Source organism: Ranitomeya variabilis, chromosome 1 (genome assembly GCF_051348905.1).
Source record: "Ranitomeya variabilis isolate aRanVar5 chromosome 1, aRanVar5.hap1, whole genome shotgun sequence".
Taxonomy (NCBI): Eukaryota; Metazoa; Chordata; class Amphibia; order Anura; family Dendrobatidae; genus Ranitomeya; species Ranitomeya variabilis.
This window is the reverse complement of record NC_135232.1, coordinates 575364690-575382203: the sequence shown is the minus strand read 5'-3', so window position 1 is coordinate 575382203 and position 17514 is coordinate 575364690. Positions and strand designations below refer to the sequence as shown.

General features: G+C 42.9%; 1 protein-coding gene across 1 annotated transcript in view; it reads left to right on the top strand.

The window, feature by feature from the left end:
- Positions 1 to 16504, top strand: part of LOC143793872 (olfactory receptor 10AG1-like) — a 28022-nt gene extending 11518 nt beyond the window's left edge. Inside the window, exon 3 of the mRNA XM_077280823.1 lies at positions 15669 to 16504. Coding sequence (XP_077136938.1) covers positions 15669 to 16504 — 836 coding nt within the window. The remainder of the gene's footprint in view (positions 1 to 15668) is intronic.
- Positions 16505 to 17514: the final 1010 nt, after the last annotated feature.

Here is a 17514-nt window from a genome sequence, read left to right as displayed (position 1 = left end):
GCTGCGTTTCACGTGACCCTCACATTATAACAATTGACCCACGCTACAAGTAGAACTTTCAATCTCTTCTACCAAAGGCAGAGAGGTGTACTAAAGTGTTGCAGTACCAGAGGGCCCTAGTAGCGGAATTACTTAGAAAATTTGTGAGAACACTGGCAGCAACACTGGCAGCAGACGTCAGAGTTTATTGTACAAACAATGAGTCCAAGCGAGAGAGACAGAAGTGCAATCCAGCTCAGGCAGGGGAACAATGGCAAAGTTCTGGGACAGTTTTCTCAGACCCTCCCATCTTGACGGCACAGAGGCAAGGGGTGCTGTCACAAGAAGTGCAATGTTTGTGAAGATGGTGAGGGAGTACCTTGCAGATCGTACAAAATGTCATCTGTGATTCCTCTGTGTCTTTTTATTACTGGGTATCCAAGCTGGACATGTGGCATGAACTGGCTCTCTTCGCCTTGGAGGTCCTGGCCTGTCCTGCTGCTAGCTTTCTGTCAGAGCGGGTTTTTAGTGCCTCTGGTGGAATTATAACAGATAAGCACATCCGCCTGTCAACTGAAAATGCTCACAGGCTGACTCATAAAAATAAACAAGGGCTGGATTGGGAAAGACTTCTGTACACCACCAAGTGAAAACAGCGAAACATAACCTCAAATACATTCTCTCTTTTGTGGAGGTGTATTTTCATGCATCTCTTCACAACCACACATGGGTATACGCTTCCACATTTGGTCTGTTTGTTGTTATCCTCCTCCTAATCCTCATCCTCATCCTCCAGAACCACTAGATGACCAGGGTGAACGTGCTCTGTACTGTTATAGGCCGGTGAATTTTGGGCATGGGGGCTGTGAAAGCACTATTTTATTTAGTAAAAACAGGACCCCATATTGGGGAATTTGGCATTACATTACATTGGGCCCACTTCTTAAGTCTGTCTCCTGCAATGTGTCCTTTAACTGCATTAGATGACCAGGGTGAACGTGCTCAGTACTGTTATAGGCCGGTGAATTTTGGGCTAGGGGGCTGTGATGGCATTAGTCTATTTTTAAAAAATTTACCCCAATAGGGAATTGTTTGGCAGCTCATGCACTGCATTGCAAGTCTCAGAGACACACAGCACTACATTGGACCAACTTCTTTACTCTGTCTCCTGCATTGTGTCCTTTACCTGCCACTAGATCACCAGGGTGAACGTGCTCTGTATGGTGCATTTTGGGCAAGGGGGCTGTGATGACACTATTTTAATTTGTAAAGAAAGGACCCCACATTGGGGACTTGGTCATTACATTACATTGGGCCTACTTCTTAACTCTGTCTCCTGCAGTGTGTCCTTCACCTGCCACTAGATCACCAGGATAGATGTGCTCTGTACGGTGCATTTTGGGCAAGGGAACTGTGATGGCACTATTTTAATTTGTAAAGAAAGGCCCCCACATTAGGGAATTGGGCATTACATTACATTGGGCTTACTTCTTAACTCTGTCTCCTGCAGTGTGTAGTTCACCTGCCACTAGATCACCTGGGCGAACGTGCTCTGTACGGTGCATTTTGGGCAAGGGGGCTGTGATGGCACTAGTCTATTTTTTAAAAAGGTACCCCCATTGGGGAATTGTTTGGCAGCTCATGCACTACATTACAAGCTTCAGAGGCACACACCACTACATTGGGACTAATTCTTAACTCTGTCTCCTGCAATGTCTCTTGTTTAACTGCCACTAGATCACCAGGGTGATTGTGCTTTGTACTGTTATAGGCCAGGGAAGTTTGGGCAAGGGACCTGCGATGGCATTAGTCTATTTTTAAAAAAGGTACCCTCATTGGGCATTGGAGAATTGTTTGGCAGCTCATGCACTGTGGAGCGCCCCCACACCGCCGCAGGGCCTAGGGGTACCCGGAGCCGGGCTACTAGGTCTCAGTCCTGGGGTTGTCACGGTGGCTAGACCCGGTCCGTGGCCCTGTGTGTCAGTGGGGGACGTCCGGTGCAGTAAGTGGTGTTGTAACGGTGCAGTTGTGGGGTGCAGGTCGCGGTAAATAACGAGGACACCTTCCTGCCTGACCCCCAGTTTACCCACTATGGTGGGGAGTGGCCTAATGAATAGCACCCTTAGCTCCCCCCGGAGGCCCAGCTGTGAAATGTATTGGTGTCTGTGATACCTGATCAGATGAACTCCTTCAGTGCCATCGGACGCACCGTAGCTCCCCATAGTGGCGGAGCCACAGTACTGCAACGACCAGGACTCTGGGGCGCTGCACACTGCATTACATGTCTCAGTGACCCACATCACTACATTGGGCTAACTTCTTAGCTTTGTATCCTGCAATGTCTCTTGTTTAACTGCCACTAGATCACCAGGGTGAACATGCTTTGTACTGTTATAGGCCGGTGAATTTTGGGAAAGGAGCCTGCAATGGCTCTAGTATATTTTTTAAAAAGATACCCCCCATGGATGAAACAACATCCTTGTTGGCAAAGACTTTATAACATTTATGTACCTTAAAGAGCTCCCTTAAAAAGCTCCTTTTTTGTTGCCTGGTTGCTCACATTGGACACACTACACTTCATATTAATTTGATAAAGCAATGCTGTTAGTTTGGCTCAGTAGTTCATTAAAAATATTGCTTCATCCGCTATATTAGTTTCTCTCCTTGAGAGCCATAACTTTGGCTGCCTCAAATGCATAAATGGCGAACATACAAATGGCGATTTATAACCAAGATTTAAATACTGTATACCCAATGCATTCAGACAATCACATAGCTGCATTTCTTGTAAAACATTTACAGATGTGACAGACAATGCTCATAGTTACACAATCTTGATAAACGTTTGTTTAGTCACTTCACAAACAGTTCTAAGCATCTATAGGCTTGCTGTTTGTCATTGTAAAACATTAAGGTTTACTGGAAACTATGTCGGTGGTGGTTTGATCTAAATCCTTGTGGCTTTTATTTTCTAGGGGTTTGTAGCCCCTCGTCTGATGACTCCATGATATTTCAGTTTCATCCAACCTTGAAAAGTGGCCACTTGAAGGTCTAGGTGAAACTAGAGTTACTACTTAGTGTAAATCACTGTATAAGACCAGAGAAACATGACTAAGACAGGTGCCAAAACTGGGGTACCTGTACATGTACAGTGTGCTTATGCCTGCATAATTGGGGACACCCATGCAGTGTAGGTAATCTCCCAGGGGTTCTCTGTCTTGGTGCTGCTTCTCTGATATTCCCGACGGATGATGTTTAAAAGCCTCTTGCTGATGATCTAAGTATACTGTATGTAGTTAATCTTCATATATACATAATCACTATATTTATGTAATCCTTATATGTACTTATTAACCTTTGTATGTTAACATATACAAAAGTGTACACTCTCACACTGTTTAATCATACTATTCCTTGAATTTTGTAGATTGCAATAACATTGCATTGTATTGCAAGTGTTAGCCTTTTTTATAGCCGTATCTGAACCTTAGTGTTAACAACATGGCAAATAAAATTGTCAAATTCTCCTGTAAATAATTGTGCAAAGAGGGAACCATCATACTATTAAAAAATATGAATGGATTTTCATGGGCCCATCCAGTACATAGTTACATAGTTACATAGTTATTAAGGTTGAAGGAAGACTGTAAGTCCATCTAGTTCAACCCATAGCCTAACCTAACATGCCCTAACATGTTGATCCAGGGGAAGGCAAAAAAACCCCATGTGGCAAAGAGTAACTCCACCATGGGGAAAAAAATTCCTTCCCGACTCCACATACGGCAATCAGACTAGTTCCCTGGATCAACGCCTTATCAAGGAATTTAGTGTATATACCCTGTAACATTATACTTTTCCAGAAAGGTATCCAGTCCCCTCTTAAATTTAATTAATGAATCACTCATTACAACATCATACGGCAGAGAGTTCCATAGTCTCACTGCTCTTACAGTAAAGAATCCGCGTCTGTTATTATGCTTAAACCTTCTTTCCTCCAGACGTAGAGGATGCCCCCTTGTCCCTGTCTCAGGTCTATGATTAAAAAGATCACCAGAAAGGTCTTTGTACTGTCCCCTCATATATTTATACATTAAAATAAGATCACCCCTTAGTCTTCGTTTTTCCAAACTAAATAGCCCCAAGTGTAATAACCTATCTTGGTATTGCAGACCCCCCAGTCCTCTAATAACCTTGGTCGCTCTTCTCTGCACCCGCTCTAGTTCAGCTATGTCTTTCTTATACACCGGAGACCAGAACTGTGCACAGTATTCTAAGTGTGGTCGAACTAGTGACTTGTATAGAGGTAAAATTATGTTCTCCTCATGAGCATCTATGCCTCTTTTAATACATCCCATTATTTTATTTGCCTTTGTAGCAGCTGCCTGACACTGGCCACTGAATATGAGTTTTTCATCCACCCATACACCCAGGTCTTTTTCATTGACGGTTTTGCCCAGAGTTTTAGAATTAAGCACATACGGTAGTTATACATCTTATTACTTCTACCCAAGTGCATGACCTTACATTTATCCCCATTAAAGCTCATTTGCCATTTATCAGCCCAAGCTTCTAGTTTACATAAATCATCCTGTAATATAAAATTGTCCTCCCCTGTATTGATTACCCTGCAGAGTTTAGTGTCATCTGCAAATATTGAAATTCTACTCTGAATGCCCCCTACAAGGTCATTAATAAATATGTTAAAAAGAAGAGGGCCCAATACTGACCCCTGTGGTACCCCACTGCTAACCGTGACCCAGTCCGAGTGTGCTCCATTAATAACCACCCTTTGTTTCCTATCCCTGAGCCAGCTCTCAACCCACTTACACATATTTTCCCCTATCCCCATTACTCTCATTTTATGTAACAACCTTTTGTGTGGCACCGTATCAAAAGCTTTGGAAAAGTCCATATATACTACGTCCACTGGGTTCCCTTGGTCCAGTCCGGAACTTACCTCTTCATAGAAGCTGATCAAATTAGTCTGACATGAACGGTCCCTAGTAAACCCGTGCTGATACTGGGTCATGAGGTTATTCCTCTTCAGATACTCCAGCATAGCATCCCTTAGAATGCCCTCCAGGATTTTACCCACAGTAGAGGTTAAGCTTACTGGCCTATAATTACCGAGTTCAGTTTTTGCCCCTTTTTTGAATATTGGCACCACATTTGCTATACGCCAGTCCTGTGGTACAGACCCTGTTATTATGGAGTCTTTAAAGATTAAAAATAATGGTCTATCAATGACTGTACTTAGTTCCTGCAGTACTCGGGGGTGTATCCCATCCGGGCCCGGAGATTTATCAATTTTAGTTATTTTTAGACGCCGCTGTACTTCCTGCTGGGTTAAGCAGGTGACATTTAATGGGGAATTTTTATCACTAGTCATTTTGTCTGCCATGGGATTTTCTTTTGTAAATACTGATGAAAAAAAGTCATTTAGCATATTGGCTTTTTCCTCATCCTCATCCACCATTTCACCCAGACTATTTTTAAGGGGGCCAACACTGTCATTTTTTAGTTTCTTACTATTTATATAGTTAAAGAATATTTTGGGATTATTTTTACTCTCTCTGGCAATGAGTCTCTCTGTCTCAATCTTTGCTGCCTTGATTTGCTTTTTACAGAATTTATTTAATTTTCTGTATTTATTTAATGCCTCCTCACTACCTACTTCCTTTAATTCTCTAAATGCTTTCTTTTTGTCCCTTATTGCGCCCCTTACAGCTCTATTTAGCCATATTGGTTTCCTCCTATTTCTAGTATGTTTATTCCCATATGGTATATACTGTGCACAGGTCCTATCCAGGATGCTAATAAATGTCTCCCATTTTCTTTGTGTATTTTTGTGTCTCAGGATATTGTCCCAGTTAATTGCACCAAGATCCTCTCTCATCCGTTGGAAATTTGCCCTCCTGAAGTTTAGTGTCCTTGTCACCCCCCTACTACCCATCTTATTAAAGGTTACATGAAAACTTATTATTTTGTGATCACTATTCCCCAAGTGACCCCAACCCTTATATTTGATATGCGGTCTGGCCTGTTGGTTAATATTAGGTCTAGCAGTGCCCCCCTCCTTGTTGGGTCCTGAACCAGTTGTGAAAGGTAATTGTCTCTCATAGTTGTCAAAAACCGATTACCTTTGCTGGAACTGCAGGTTTCTGTTCCCCAATCTATTTCAGGGTAGTTGAAGTCCCCCATAATAATGACTTCTCCTTGAGTCGCAGCTTCATCTATTTGCTTTACGAGAATATTCTCCATTGCTTCCATTAGTTTTGGAGATTTATAACAAACCCCTATCAGTAATTTATTATTTTTTCCCCCTCCCCTTATCTCCACCCACAGGGACTCTACATTTTCATTAAATTCACCTATATTATCACGCAGGATGGGTTTTAAGGAAGATTTTACATATAGACACACCCCTCCCCCTCGCTTATCTGTACGGTCATTTCAAAGTAGGTGGGTTCAAAGGCGTAATGGGGTGCATATGACTGACTATGCTGCAGTGCTGGCCTTGCTGCCAACGTGTAAAACAAAAGAGTACGGGAGTACAAAATGCATATTGTGAAGTGGATTTTCATCAGCCCATCCAGTTTGTGGGTTCCAAGGCCTAATGGGGTGCATATGACTGACTATGCAGCAGGGCTGGCATTACTGCCAATGTGTAAAACAAAGGAGTATGGGAGTACAAAATGCATATTGTGAAGTGGATTTTCATAGGCCCATCCAGTATGTGGGTTCCAAGGCCTAATGTAGTGCATATTACTGACTATGCAGCAGGGCTGGCCTTGCTGCCAATGTGTAAAACAAAGGAGTATGGAGCAGAAAATGCATATTGTGAAGTGGATTTTCATGGGCCCATCCAGTATGTGGGTTCCAAGGCGTAATGGGGTGCATATGACTAACTAAGCAGCAGGGCTGGCCTTGCTGCCAATGTGTAAAACAAAGGAGTACGGGAGCACAAAATGAATATAGTGAAGTGAATTTTCATGGGCCCATCCAGTATGTAGGTTCCAAGGAGCAATGGGGTGCATGTGACTATGCAGCAGAGCTGACATTGCTGTTACTATGTAAACAAAGGAGTACGGGAGTACAAAATGAATATTGTCGAGTTGATTTTCCTGGGCCCATCTAGTATGTGGGTTCCAAGGCATAATGGGGTGCATGTGACTGACTATGCAGCAGGGCTGGCCTTGCTGCCAATGTGTAAAACAAAGGAGTATGGGACTACAAAATGCATATTGTGAAGTGTATTTTCATAGGCCCATCCAGTATGTGGGTTCAAAGGCTTATTGGCATGCATATGAATTGGTAGCTGGGCAGGCCTTGAATTCAATACACCACTTTTTTCAGGAGTCCCCCCTGGACATCCTATGACAGGGGTATTGTGGTTAATCGTAATTCTTGGCAGACCATCCACTCACAGCATAGGCTACAACAGCTTAGGAGACCCACTGTTTTATAATGGCCCTTTAAGAAGATTAATGCCACCTGATGCACCAGTAAAAATAGGCTCAGTGACTTTAAGAGTCCCTCCTTCATAAATGAAAAAAGATGGGTCTGCTTATGTGTCACACACCACATGGCCAGCTAGGGTTGTTAAATGTTACAATGACATTTCCCAGTGAATGCATTTGTAGTGGTTGAAAGCAATGTTAAAGTTGAAAAACGCTTCAAAAACGCTACGTCTGAACTAAGACTAAGTGGGGGAGGAAATTTTCAGTCTGGGGTTAAATATTTGGCCTTACAGGCAAGTCACTAACCTGTAAAGGATGTACCTTGACATGTTTCCAAGCAAAACCCATTTTAGTTTCGTTTTAATGTGTTTTTTGTGGCACCAGGAAAAGTGACATGAATCTCGAAAAAATTGATTATGTCTGTGAACTAGGAGTCAGGAATGCTTCCAGAGGGGATCCCCATGATGTCCCTGTGTCATTTGTGCAGTGTTTCCATAATTTTCAGACGTTTGACGTTTTTAGACCTCAAAAGGACCCCCGGGGGGGATCGAGGTAAAAATACTCAGGTCTCCCTTAAACTTACATTGGGCTCGTTGTTCTGGCCGAGTACCTGAGTATTCCAATCTCCTCGACCCGAGCAACGAGCACCCGAGCATTTTAGTGCTCGCTCATCACTACAGGCAAATTGACAGCATTACACACAAGGATGCCTACCCGTTACCTAGACTTGAGGAATCACTAGCTGCACTGAGATTCGCTTACTGTTTCTCCACCTTAGATCTCACAAGTGGATAATGGCAGGTTCCCATGTCAGAGGCGGATAGAGAGAAGACAGCGTTTATGACACCAATGGGCATCTGCGAGTTCAACTACTTGCCATTCGGTCTTTGCAATGCATCTGGAATGTTCCAAAGGATGAAGAAGTGTTGCCTCGGGCACAAGAACTTTGAAACCGTTCTGTTGTACCTGGATGATGTCATCATCTTCTCCAAGACCTATGAAGACCACTTGAAGCACCTGACCGAGGTGTTCGAAGCCCTGTCCAATTTTGGCCTGAAAGTGAAGCCTTTCAAATGCCACCTGCTGAAGCCCAAGGTGCAGTACCTATGTCATTTGGTAAGCCCCAAAGGTGTGGCAACAGACTCTGACAAAGTGACCAACAGGTTAGATGAATCCTTCATTCGGATGAAGCTGGCTCTCACGGGAGATGAAGTCCTGGCCTCCTGGCCTACCCTGACTATGACCAACCATTTGTACTTTACACAGATGCCAGCAACATGGGATTAGGAGCAGTGCTGTCACAAATGCAGAAAGGCAAGGGAGAGAGTGATTGCCTACACCAGCAGGAAGCTTCGTCCCACTGAAAGGAATCCTGACAACTACAGTTCCTTTAAACTGGAGTTCCTCACCACAGTCTGGGCGGTAAAAGAGCACACTGCCTGGCGTCAGCAAATTTTACTATCTATACAGACAATAATCCACTAACCCACCTTTAAACTGCAAAGCTGGGTGCACTGGAACAGAGATGGATGGCCTGGCTATCCAACTACGAGTTTACCATCAAGTATCGAGCGGGACAAAAGAACGCTAATGCTGATGTGCTGTCCAGAAGGCCCAATTTACCAGATGAGGGAGATTCGGAAGCATTCAAAGAAATTGAGTTACCAGCCCTCCTCCTTCCCTCCTCCGCCCACCACTGCCCTGTTGTGGATTCTGTTTTTGGGCTCCCTCTGGTGGTTACAACTGGTACTGGGTGACTTTGGTGGGTTGCGGTCTCTGGTTTCCACCTGTCCATCAGTGGCTGGGTGTTTCCTATTTAACCTGGCTTTCCTGTCATTCCCTTGCCGGCTATCAATGTATCAGTGTGTGTCTCTGTTACCTGCTCCTAGGCCTTCAAGACAAGCTAAGTCTGTATTTCCCTGTTTCATGATTGCTTTCATGTTTTTTAGTCCAGCTTGCAGATATGTAATTCTCTGCTGCTGGTTGCTCTAGTGGGCTGAAATTACCACTCATGTACCATGAGTTGGCACATGAGTTCAAGTAATTTCAGGATGGTATTTTGAAGGGTTTTTCAGCTGACCGCGCAGTTCACCTTTTGTATCCTCTGCTATCTAGCTTAAGCGGGCCTCATTTTGCTGAATCTGTTTTCATAACTACGTTTGTGCCTTCCTCTCATTTCACCGTCATTATATGTGGGAGGCTGCTATCTCTGTGGGAATATTTCTCTGGAGGCAAGTGAGGTCTGTTATTCTTCTGATAGGGGAAGCTAGATCTCCGGCTGGCGCGAGACGTCTAGGGGCCCCCCAGGAACGTCCCCCGGCTACTGTTAGTTGAGTGTTGAGGTTCAGGATCGCGGTCAGCTCAGGTTCCATCACCCTAGAGCTCGTCCTGTTTTTGCCCATGTTATGTTGACAAATTCCCTGCCATTGGGAATCATGACACTGCCCCCTCCGAGTTCCCTAATCATTACCGAGGACTTTGCCACACACTTCAAAAATAAAAAAGACCAAACAAGGCAAGTCTTTGTTGCCAAAAAACCACAACCTCTTTGTGTTCCAGACCAATGCCCTAACCCCATAACTCCCTCTCCAAAATCACTGAAGGGGAGCTTGCTCATCTTCTCTCCAAATCACACCTCACTACTTGTGCGCTTGACCCCATCTCATCCCACCTCCTCCACAACCTCACCACCACACTAACCCCATCCCTAACCCACCTCTTTCACCTATCACTATCTTATGGCACCTCCCCTCTGCTTTCAAACATGCCACAATCACACCTATCCTCAAAATCCTCAAAAAGCCATCCCTTAACCCGAGCGCTATATCCCACTACCGCCCCATATCTTTGCTCCCATTTGCTTCCAAACTCCTTGAGCAGCACATCCATGCTGAACTTTCCTCTCACTTTGCATCTAACTCTCTCTTCTACAGCCTACAATCTGGCTTCCATCCCCACCATTCCACTGAGACTGCCCTGACCAAAATTACTAACGATTTACAACCAAAGCTAACCAAAAATTTTCTATACTTCTCCTTCCAGACCTGTCCTCTGCCTTCGACAAAGTTGACCACTGCCTCCTACTACAGATCCTCTCTTCTTTTGGTGTCAAAGACCTTGTCGTATCTTGGTTCTCCTCATACCTTACCAATCGCACATTTAGCGTTTACTACTCCCATACTAGCTCTTCATATTGCCCCCTCTCTGTTGGTGTCCCTCAAAGCTCTGTCCTAGGACCCTTACTCTTCTCAATCTATACACTCGGCCTGGGACAACTCATAAGGTCCTATGGCTTCCAGTACCATCTATATGCTGATGATACTCAGATCTATTTCTCTGGCCCAGATGTCACCTCTCTTCTCTCCAGAATCCCAGAGTGTCTATCAGCCATATCCTCCTCCTTCCCCTCTCGCTTCCTCAAACTCAATGTGGACAAATCTGAACTAATTATCTTTCCTCCATCTCGCATATCTTCCCTACCTGATCTATCTATCAAAATAAATGAAATCACACTTTCCCCTGTCCCCAAAATCTGCTATCTCGGGATAACCCTTGACTCTGCCCTGTCCTTCAAACTGCACATTCAAGCTCTCGCCACCTCCTGTCACCACCAGCTCAAAAATATTTCCAGAATCTGCCCTTTCCTCAACCCTCACTGTACCAAAATGCTTTTGCATGCCCTAATAATCTCCCGCCTCGACTACTGCAACACCCTCCTTTGTGGCCTACATTCTAACACTCTCACCCCTCCAGTCCATCCTTAACTCTGATGCCCGACTAATAAATTATCTCCTCGCTACACTCCTGCTTCCCCTCTTTGCAAATCCCTTACCTGGCTCCCGATTTCCCACCGTATCCAGTTTAAACTACTAACACTGACCTACAAAGCCATCCATAAACTTTCTCCTCCGTATATTTCCAAACTAATCTCTCAATATCTTAAATCACATAATCTCCGGTCCTTCCAAGACCTCCTTCTCTCCTTCACGCTTATTCGCTCCTCACCCAATCGCCTCCAAGACTTCTCACGAATATCTCCCATCCTCTGGAATTCTGTGCCCCAAACACGTCTGGTTATCCACCACATTTGGATCCTTCAAAAGAAACCTGAAAACCCATCTCTTCAAGACAGCTTACAACCTGTAATGACCACATGGCCACCTCAACACCATCGGAGCTACTGCAACCCATGACCTACTGTCTCCTTCCCCATAATCCTGTAGAATGTAAGCCCACAAGGTCAGGGTCCTCTTCCCTCTGTACCAGCCTGTCATTGTTAGTTTATTTACTATAAGTGATAATTGTATAAATGTATTTTGATGTAACCCCTTCTCATGTACATTACCATGGAATTAATGGTGCTATATAAATAAATAATAATAATAACCATCCTAGCTGCATCACCAACGGCCCCAGCGGTCTCCATAAGCAGCGTCGGCCATTTATAGCCGAATATCACAGGTGGCATCACGAACAATTTCCCTATACAAACATTATTCCCATTTCCACCATCATCCATCCCTTTTAATTGCGCACCCAGGACCACGGACCTGGTCACCGCTGCTGTGATTACCCCTTTAAGAGCTGTGCGACCCGGTTTCGAGTAACCCATGGCCCTAGCAGGTGCCACAAAAGCATAAGTCCTCTCAGGAATCCATCAACGGACAAAAAAAAAAACATATATGTGGCACCCCAGGAGTCCGGTTGCCACAGTGAGATAACCTACTTCACAGGGGGTAATGTCATGCCTGGAAGCAAGGAGGGGTCCCCTTACCAGGTAATACCAGCATCCAACACCTTCCTGACTCCAGACCAGAAGGGGGAGCTTTAACATCTGGTTTCAGTTGAGCTTCCCTATAAGTTCTGGTCTGGAAATGGAGTTAGCTAATTGGTAGTTGGAATCTAGTGAGGAGAATGCGAGGAGAGCAGGCAAGTTGAGGAGAACCTGGGGAGTGGAGCTGTAGCCAGTCTAGCCCCAGAACAGAGTGCTGACAAAGAGGATGCCAGAGTCCATGGCTGTGTGGGTGCAGTATGCCCCGACAGCCAAATCCTGAGGGCAGGGAACTGCAAGCTCCCAGGCCATACTGAATGCCAGGAGGCACCACAGCAGACCAAGAGCCAGAGCTGCCAGTGAAAAGGAAGTGCTCATGATAGGCTCACACTGCCTGCCATACAGGTTAGAAGCAAAATGCAGGAGAGGAACTTGGACAGAGCTTAAAGCAGCAGGGACCTAAAAGAATAGCGCAGAAGGAAGGCCTCCAAACCCACCTGGTTAGGTGGATCCCAAGTTGCTTCCAGGCTGCCCGGACCCCATCATCACCTGTAACCCATGCCCTGGACTGCACCTGTAACTAATAAATAAAGGTAAAGGAAACTGCAATTCTTGTGTCCTCCAGTCATTTCCCGCACCCTCAGTCCTGCACTCCATCATCTACGATCCCTTACCAACTAGACCAGTAGCCCTGGGGCCCCGCTCCACCTGTGGGAAGCAGAACCATCCCAGCTACGTCACCATCGGCCCCAGCACTCCCCTTAAGCAGCATTGGCCATTCATTGCCGAACACCACAGGTGGTGTCACAAACTAACTCCCTATAGACTCTATTTCCCCTTCATTTCATTATTTTATTGGATGCCCAGGGCCACGGACCGGGTCACTGCTGCCGTGACCACCCCCTTAAGAACCGTCAGACACGGCCCGAGTACCCCAAGGCCCTAGCGGGCGCTCCATACAGGTCTCAGAAAATGGCAATGCAATCTAATTTTTAAATTTATTTTCATTTCCATTTTTTTCACCATTATACAAGTTTGGTATTGCAGTAATCATGCAAATTTGGAAAAATCATATATATACTAAAAAATGAACGCCGTGAAGACAAAACCCAGTAAATAATGGTGACATTTTGTAATTTTCTTTTGTAAGTTTCTTTTTAACATTTAACAATGCTTGGATTTATTTTTCCATTTTCAATGTATTATACAGCAAAAGAATAGCATCAATCAAATTACAACTTGATTGATATAAAAAAAAACAAGTCCTCAAATGGCTGAGATAATAAGAAATATTAAACTAAAGTATCATGAGTTGGTTACTGTACAGGTCTCAATTAATTATATCATTAATTGTATTACCATATTTTCATATTTCTTTTAGAAATGGAATTACACACGGATTTTATTCTCTTGTGTTGTAATTCCCCGTTCTGTGCCAATAACAGAATATAAAAAGAATTTTTGTATTATATAGTAAACTTGTCCAACCTGACATTACGGAATAAAGAGGCTTCCATATGTTATTTAATGAAATATATGCTTTTGCATCATGTGAAACAAGTAAGTATAATCATTTTTCAAGAGGATGGAGGCTTCCAATATTAACTTTTACATTCTAAGTGTTTATGGCATCATTTGTCACATAAAAAATAAAAAAAAGTTCTTAGAATGATAATTTCCCGATACTCAACAATGAGAAATTTTACAGTTCTTACATATTCATAAAGACACAGTGATACAGGTATATCAATGTCACCCTTTCTCCACCAGTTATACATTCTCTACGCCTAGATTACCACACAGCAGCCTTGTACCAAAGCTCCAGAAGCATTACATGCACTTGGGTAAAAATCTGGTTAAGGGACAGGAAACAAAATAGAGTTGTAAATGATACATTCTGGAAATGGGATCCAGTCGGCATTTGGGATCACAGTGGTCTTTACTGGGAGCAGTGGGGATCACAATGGTCTGTACTGGGAGAACTGGGGATGACAATGGTCTGCACTGGGAACAGTGGGGATCACAATGGTTTGTACTGGGAGAAGGGAGGATCACAATGATCTGTACTGGAAACAGTCGGGATCACAATGGTCTGTACTAGGAGGAATGGGGACCACAAGGATCTGTGCTAGGACCAATTCTTTGTAATCTTTATTAATGACCTAGTGGATGGAACTGAAAGTAAAGTTTCAATATTTGTTGATGACACAAAACTATGTAGGATGATAAAAGCTGAATGAGATTCTATAATGTAACTAAAAGGTCTGGAAAAGATGTCTGCATGGGCATGTTTTATCAGCATTTGGTCAGAGTTTCAGCAGTTTTTCCTCCTTCCCCTATCTCACCATCTGTGAAAATCAGACCACACTCGGATTGCATCAGAATGATGTCAGATTTTACCACAGACCCGTAGACTTGCATTGCTAATTTTCATCCAAAACTCGGATCAATATTGGACATGTCTCCGCGATTTTGCAGTGACCTCCAATTCCGCAAGAAATAACAGATATATGGATGACCCCATTCACTATTACAGATACGAGTTCTGTCCTTGAAAAATACAGATAACACTCGCACATAAAAAACGGATATCTGTATGAGACATCAGAAGTTGATTATTTTTAATCCATTCCATGGCAGTTATAATATATGCACATTTTAGTTTTTGCAACCCTGGGACTGTTCTACTAAAATGGACTTGTATGAAAAAATATATTTACCAGACAGCTGACAAGACACCTGGAAGTCCGGCACTGTGTGAGAGGCCGAAGATTCCAAAGTGAGTGAGATTAAAAGATGTGGCAAGAACCGGACAGGTGGCGGTGAGTAGCAGAGGGCGCAGAGAGGTGAGCTGTGAGTTGAGTATAATGATTTTTTTTGTTAAAATTTTTAACCTTTTTTAACCTTTTGATGGCTCATTAAAGTTCAGAAAAAGTCACCGACTGCCATGTTGCTGAATCCAACCAGTAGCAAATTACAAAAAATCCAAATATCGATTTTTGCAAAATTCAAATAGAATTCAATTCCACTTAGTTTATTTTTTCATCTCTATCAGTTCAAAGTGTTTGAAAGTTTTACTCACTGAGTTTTTATGTTATTTTAGATTCCAGCGGAAAACAAGTTCAACAGATCCACAAAAATATTGGTAAAATGTTGGAAAAGTTTTAGATTGATGGTTAATTCTAATTTACTATGAACAATTCCTTAAATATTGCACTCACCAATCATCACTCTATCATTCCTGAAGATATGGATAAGTTTAAACTGTGGGAGTAAGTGAGGACACATTGGGCAGCAGCTGATGGTAGATGTAGTTGGTGGCACTAACAATTTGTGTCAATTTTTGTTATTTTGATTTCATTTCAAAATGCAAAATTTTAATAAAACTGCTGCAATGGAATTTGTTCTCATGGGATTTTCCAATTGCCCTAAGTTTCAGACCTTTCTCTTTTGTGCAGTCCTTCTGGCATATATTATTTGTATTTTAGCAAACGTCATGATCTTTCTGCTAGTAAGAACTGAGTCTTCTCTTAATTCTCCAATGTATTTTTTCATTAGCACATTCACAGTTTTGGAAATCATGTTTGTTTCTGTAACGGTTCCAAAATTGTTGGCTATCCTCATTCACACTGAGAAGACCATCTCGTTTTTTGGCTGTTTCACACAGTTGTATGCCTTCAATGCCCTGGGAGAGACAGAGTGCTTTCTTCTTTCTTTGATGGTTTTTGATCGACACCTAGCTATAAGCAATCCGTTACGTTATTCGACTATAATGAATAGCCGGTTCTGTAATGCGTTGGCAACCTTGCCTTGGATATTTGGTTTTACAATATCTTTAATTCCTACAGTTGAAACTTTTCTTTTGGACTTCTGTGGACCAAACAAGATCAACCATTTCTTCTGTGATCTGGCACCACTGCAAAATTTATCATGCTCTGACCCGTTAATTAGTAATATGACTACGATCGTGGCCGCTTTTATTTCAATAGTTATGCCTTTTTTTGTAATAGTGGGGTTCTATATCAATATCATTTATACGGTGTTGAAGATTGATAGCAAGGATGGTAAAGCAAAAGCTTTTTCAACATGCTCATCCCACCTCATAGTTGCATCTCTGTTTTATGGCTCAGCCATTATTGTGTATGTGAAGCCTAAAGGCAGGAACTTTGACAAATTTCTTGCGCTCACGTACACTGTGGTTACACCCCTTCTAAATCCATTTATTTATACTTTAAGAAATAAAGAGGTAGTAATTGCTTTTAGAAAAGTAACTAGACACATCCAGTCTCAATAATTTGTGAAACTCTGTACTATTAAGATTAATTTTAACTGGTACCTAAATGAGTAAAGCAGCATTTATAAAAGGTAAATATATTACACATTTGTAATGACCAGGCCGAACGTTCCCTTCTATCCACCCCCACATGGTGTCGGCAGCCAAAGGAATTATGACACACACCGGTCATATAACGGGAATTATAACTTTGAACAAATAAGGAAGAGTCTCTCATGGGTAGTCCACGGCAATTACAGTTCACACTTAGATGCTGAGGTGTGATTGGGGTTTGGAGCTTTAAAAGAACTCGACAGTGTATATTGATAGATTACAAGAAGTAGGTAGATGCAGCAATGAGAGGTTACAGACCTGTACTCGGGGTTAACTCTACAATGTGTCATGGCACATGCACAAGTACTTATAGGTGAATGTAAAAACTGAGGTGATTCCAGTCAGAAAGACTTTAGAATGTCACTTATAGGTGAATGTAAAATCTGAGGTGATTCCAGTCAGAAAGACTTTAGAATGATGTCACTTATAGGTGAATGTAAAAACTGAGGAGATTCCAGTCATAAAGACTTTAGAATGATGTCTGCAGAGGTTTTAGAGGGAACCCAGGCTCTTAAGCCTGCAGGAGATCTTGTAGTGAAAAAAGCCTTCACGTGTGTTCTGCTCTCCCTGAGGGCATCCCTCAGACTAAAGAACATTCTAGACTTGCCTAGAAAACAGCTCCTCCTATTGACCATGTGACTAGGAGCTGGCCAATAGGACACCGAATTCACATCTCAGATCCTTACAAAACAATAATTATGAGTCATTGTACACTTTCACGATTAGATTATGCCAGAACACAGCAAATGAGAAATGCATTACATCTAAAATGGAGGTGACTAGAAATGTACAATTACAGCTCACAAATGCAGGGGATAATGTAGAGGGTCAGTTAGAGAGTGAGTAGGGTTGAGCGAAACGGGTCGGCCATTTTCAGAAGTCGCCGACTTTTGGCAAAGTCGGGTTTCATGAAACTT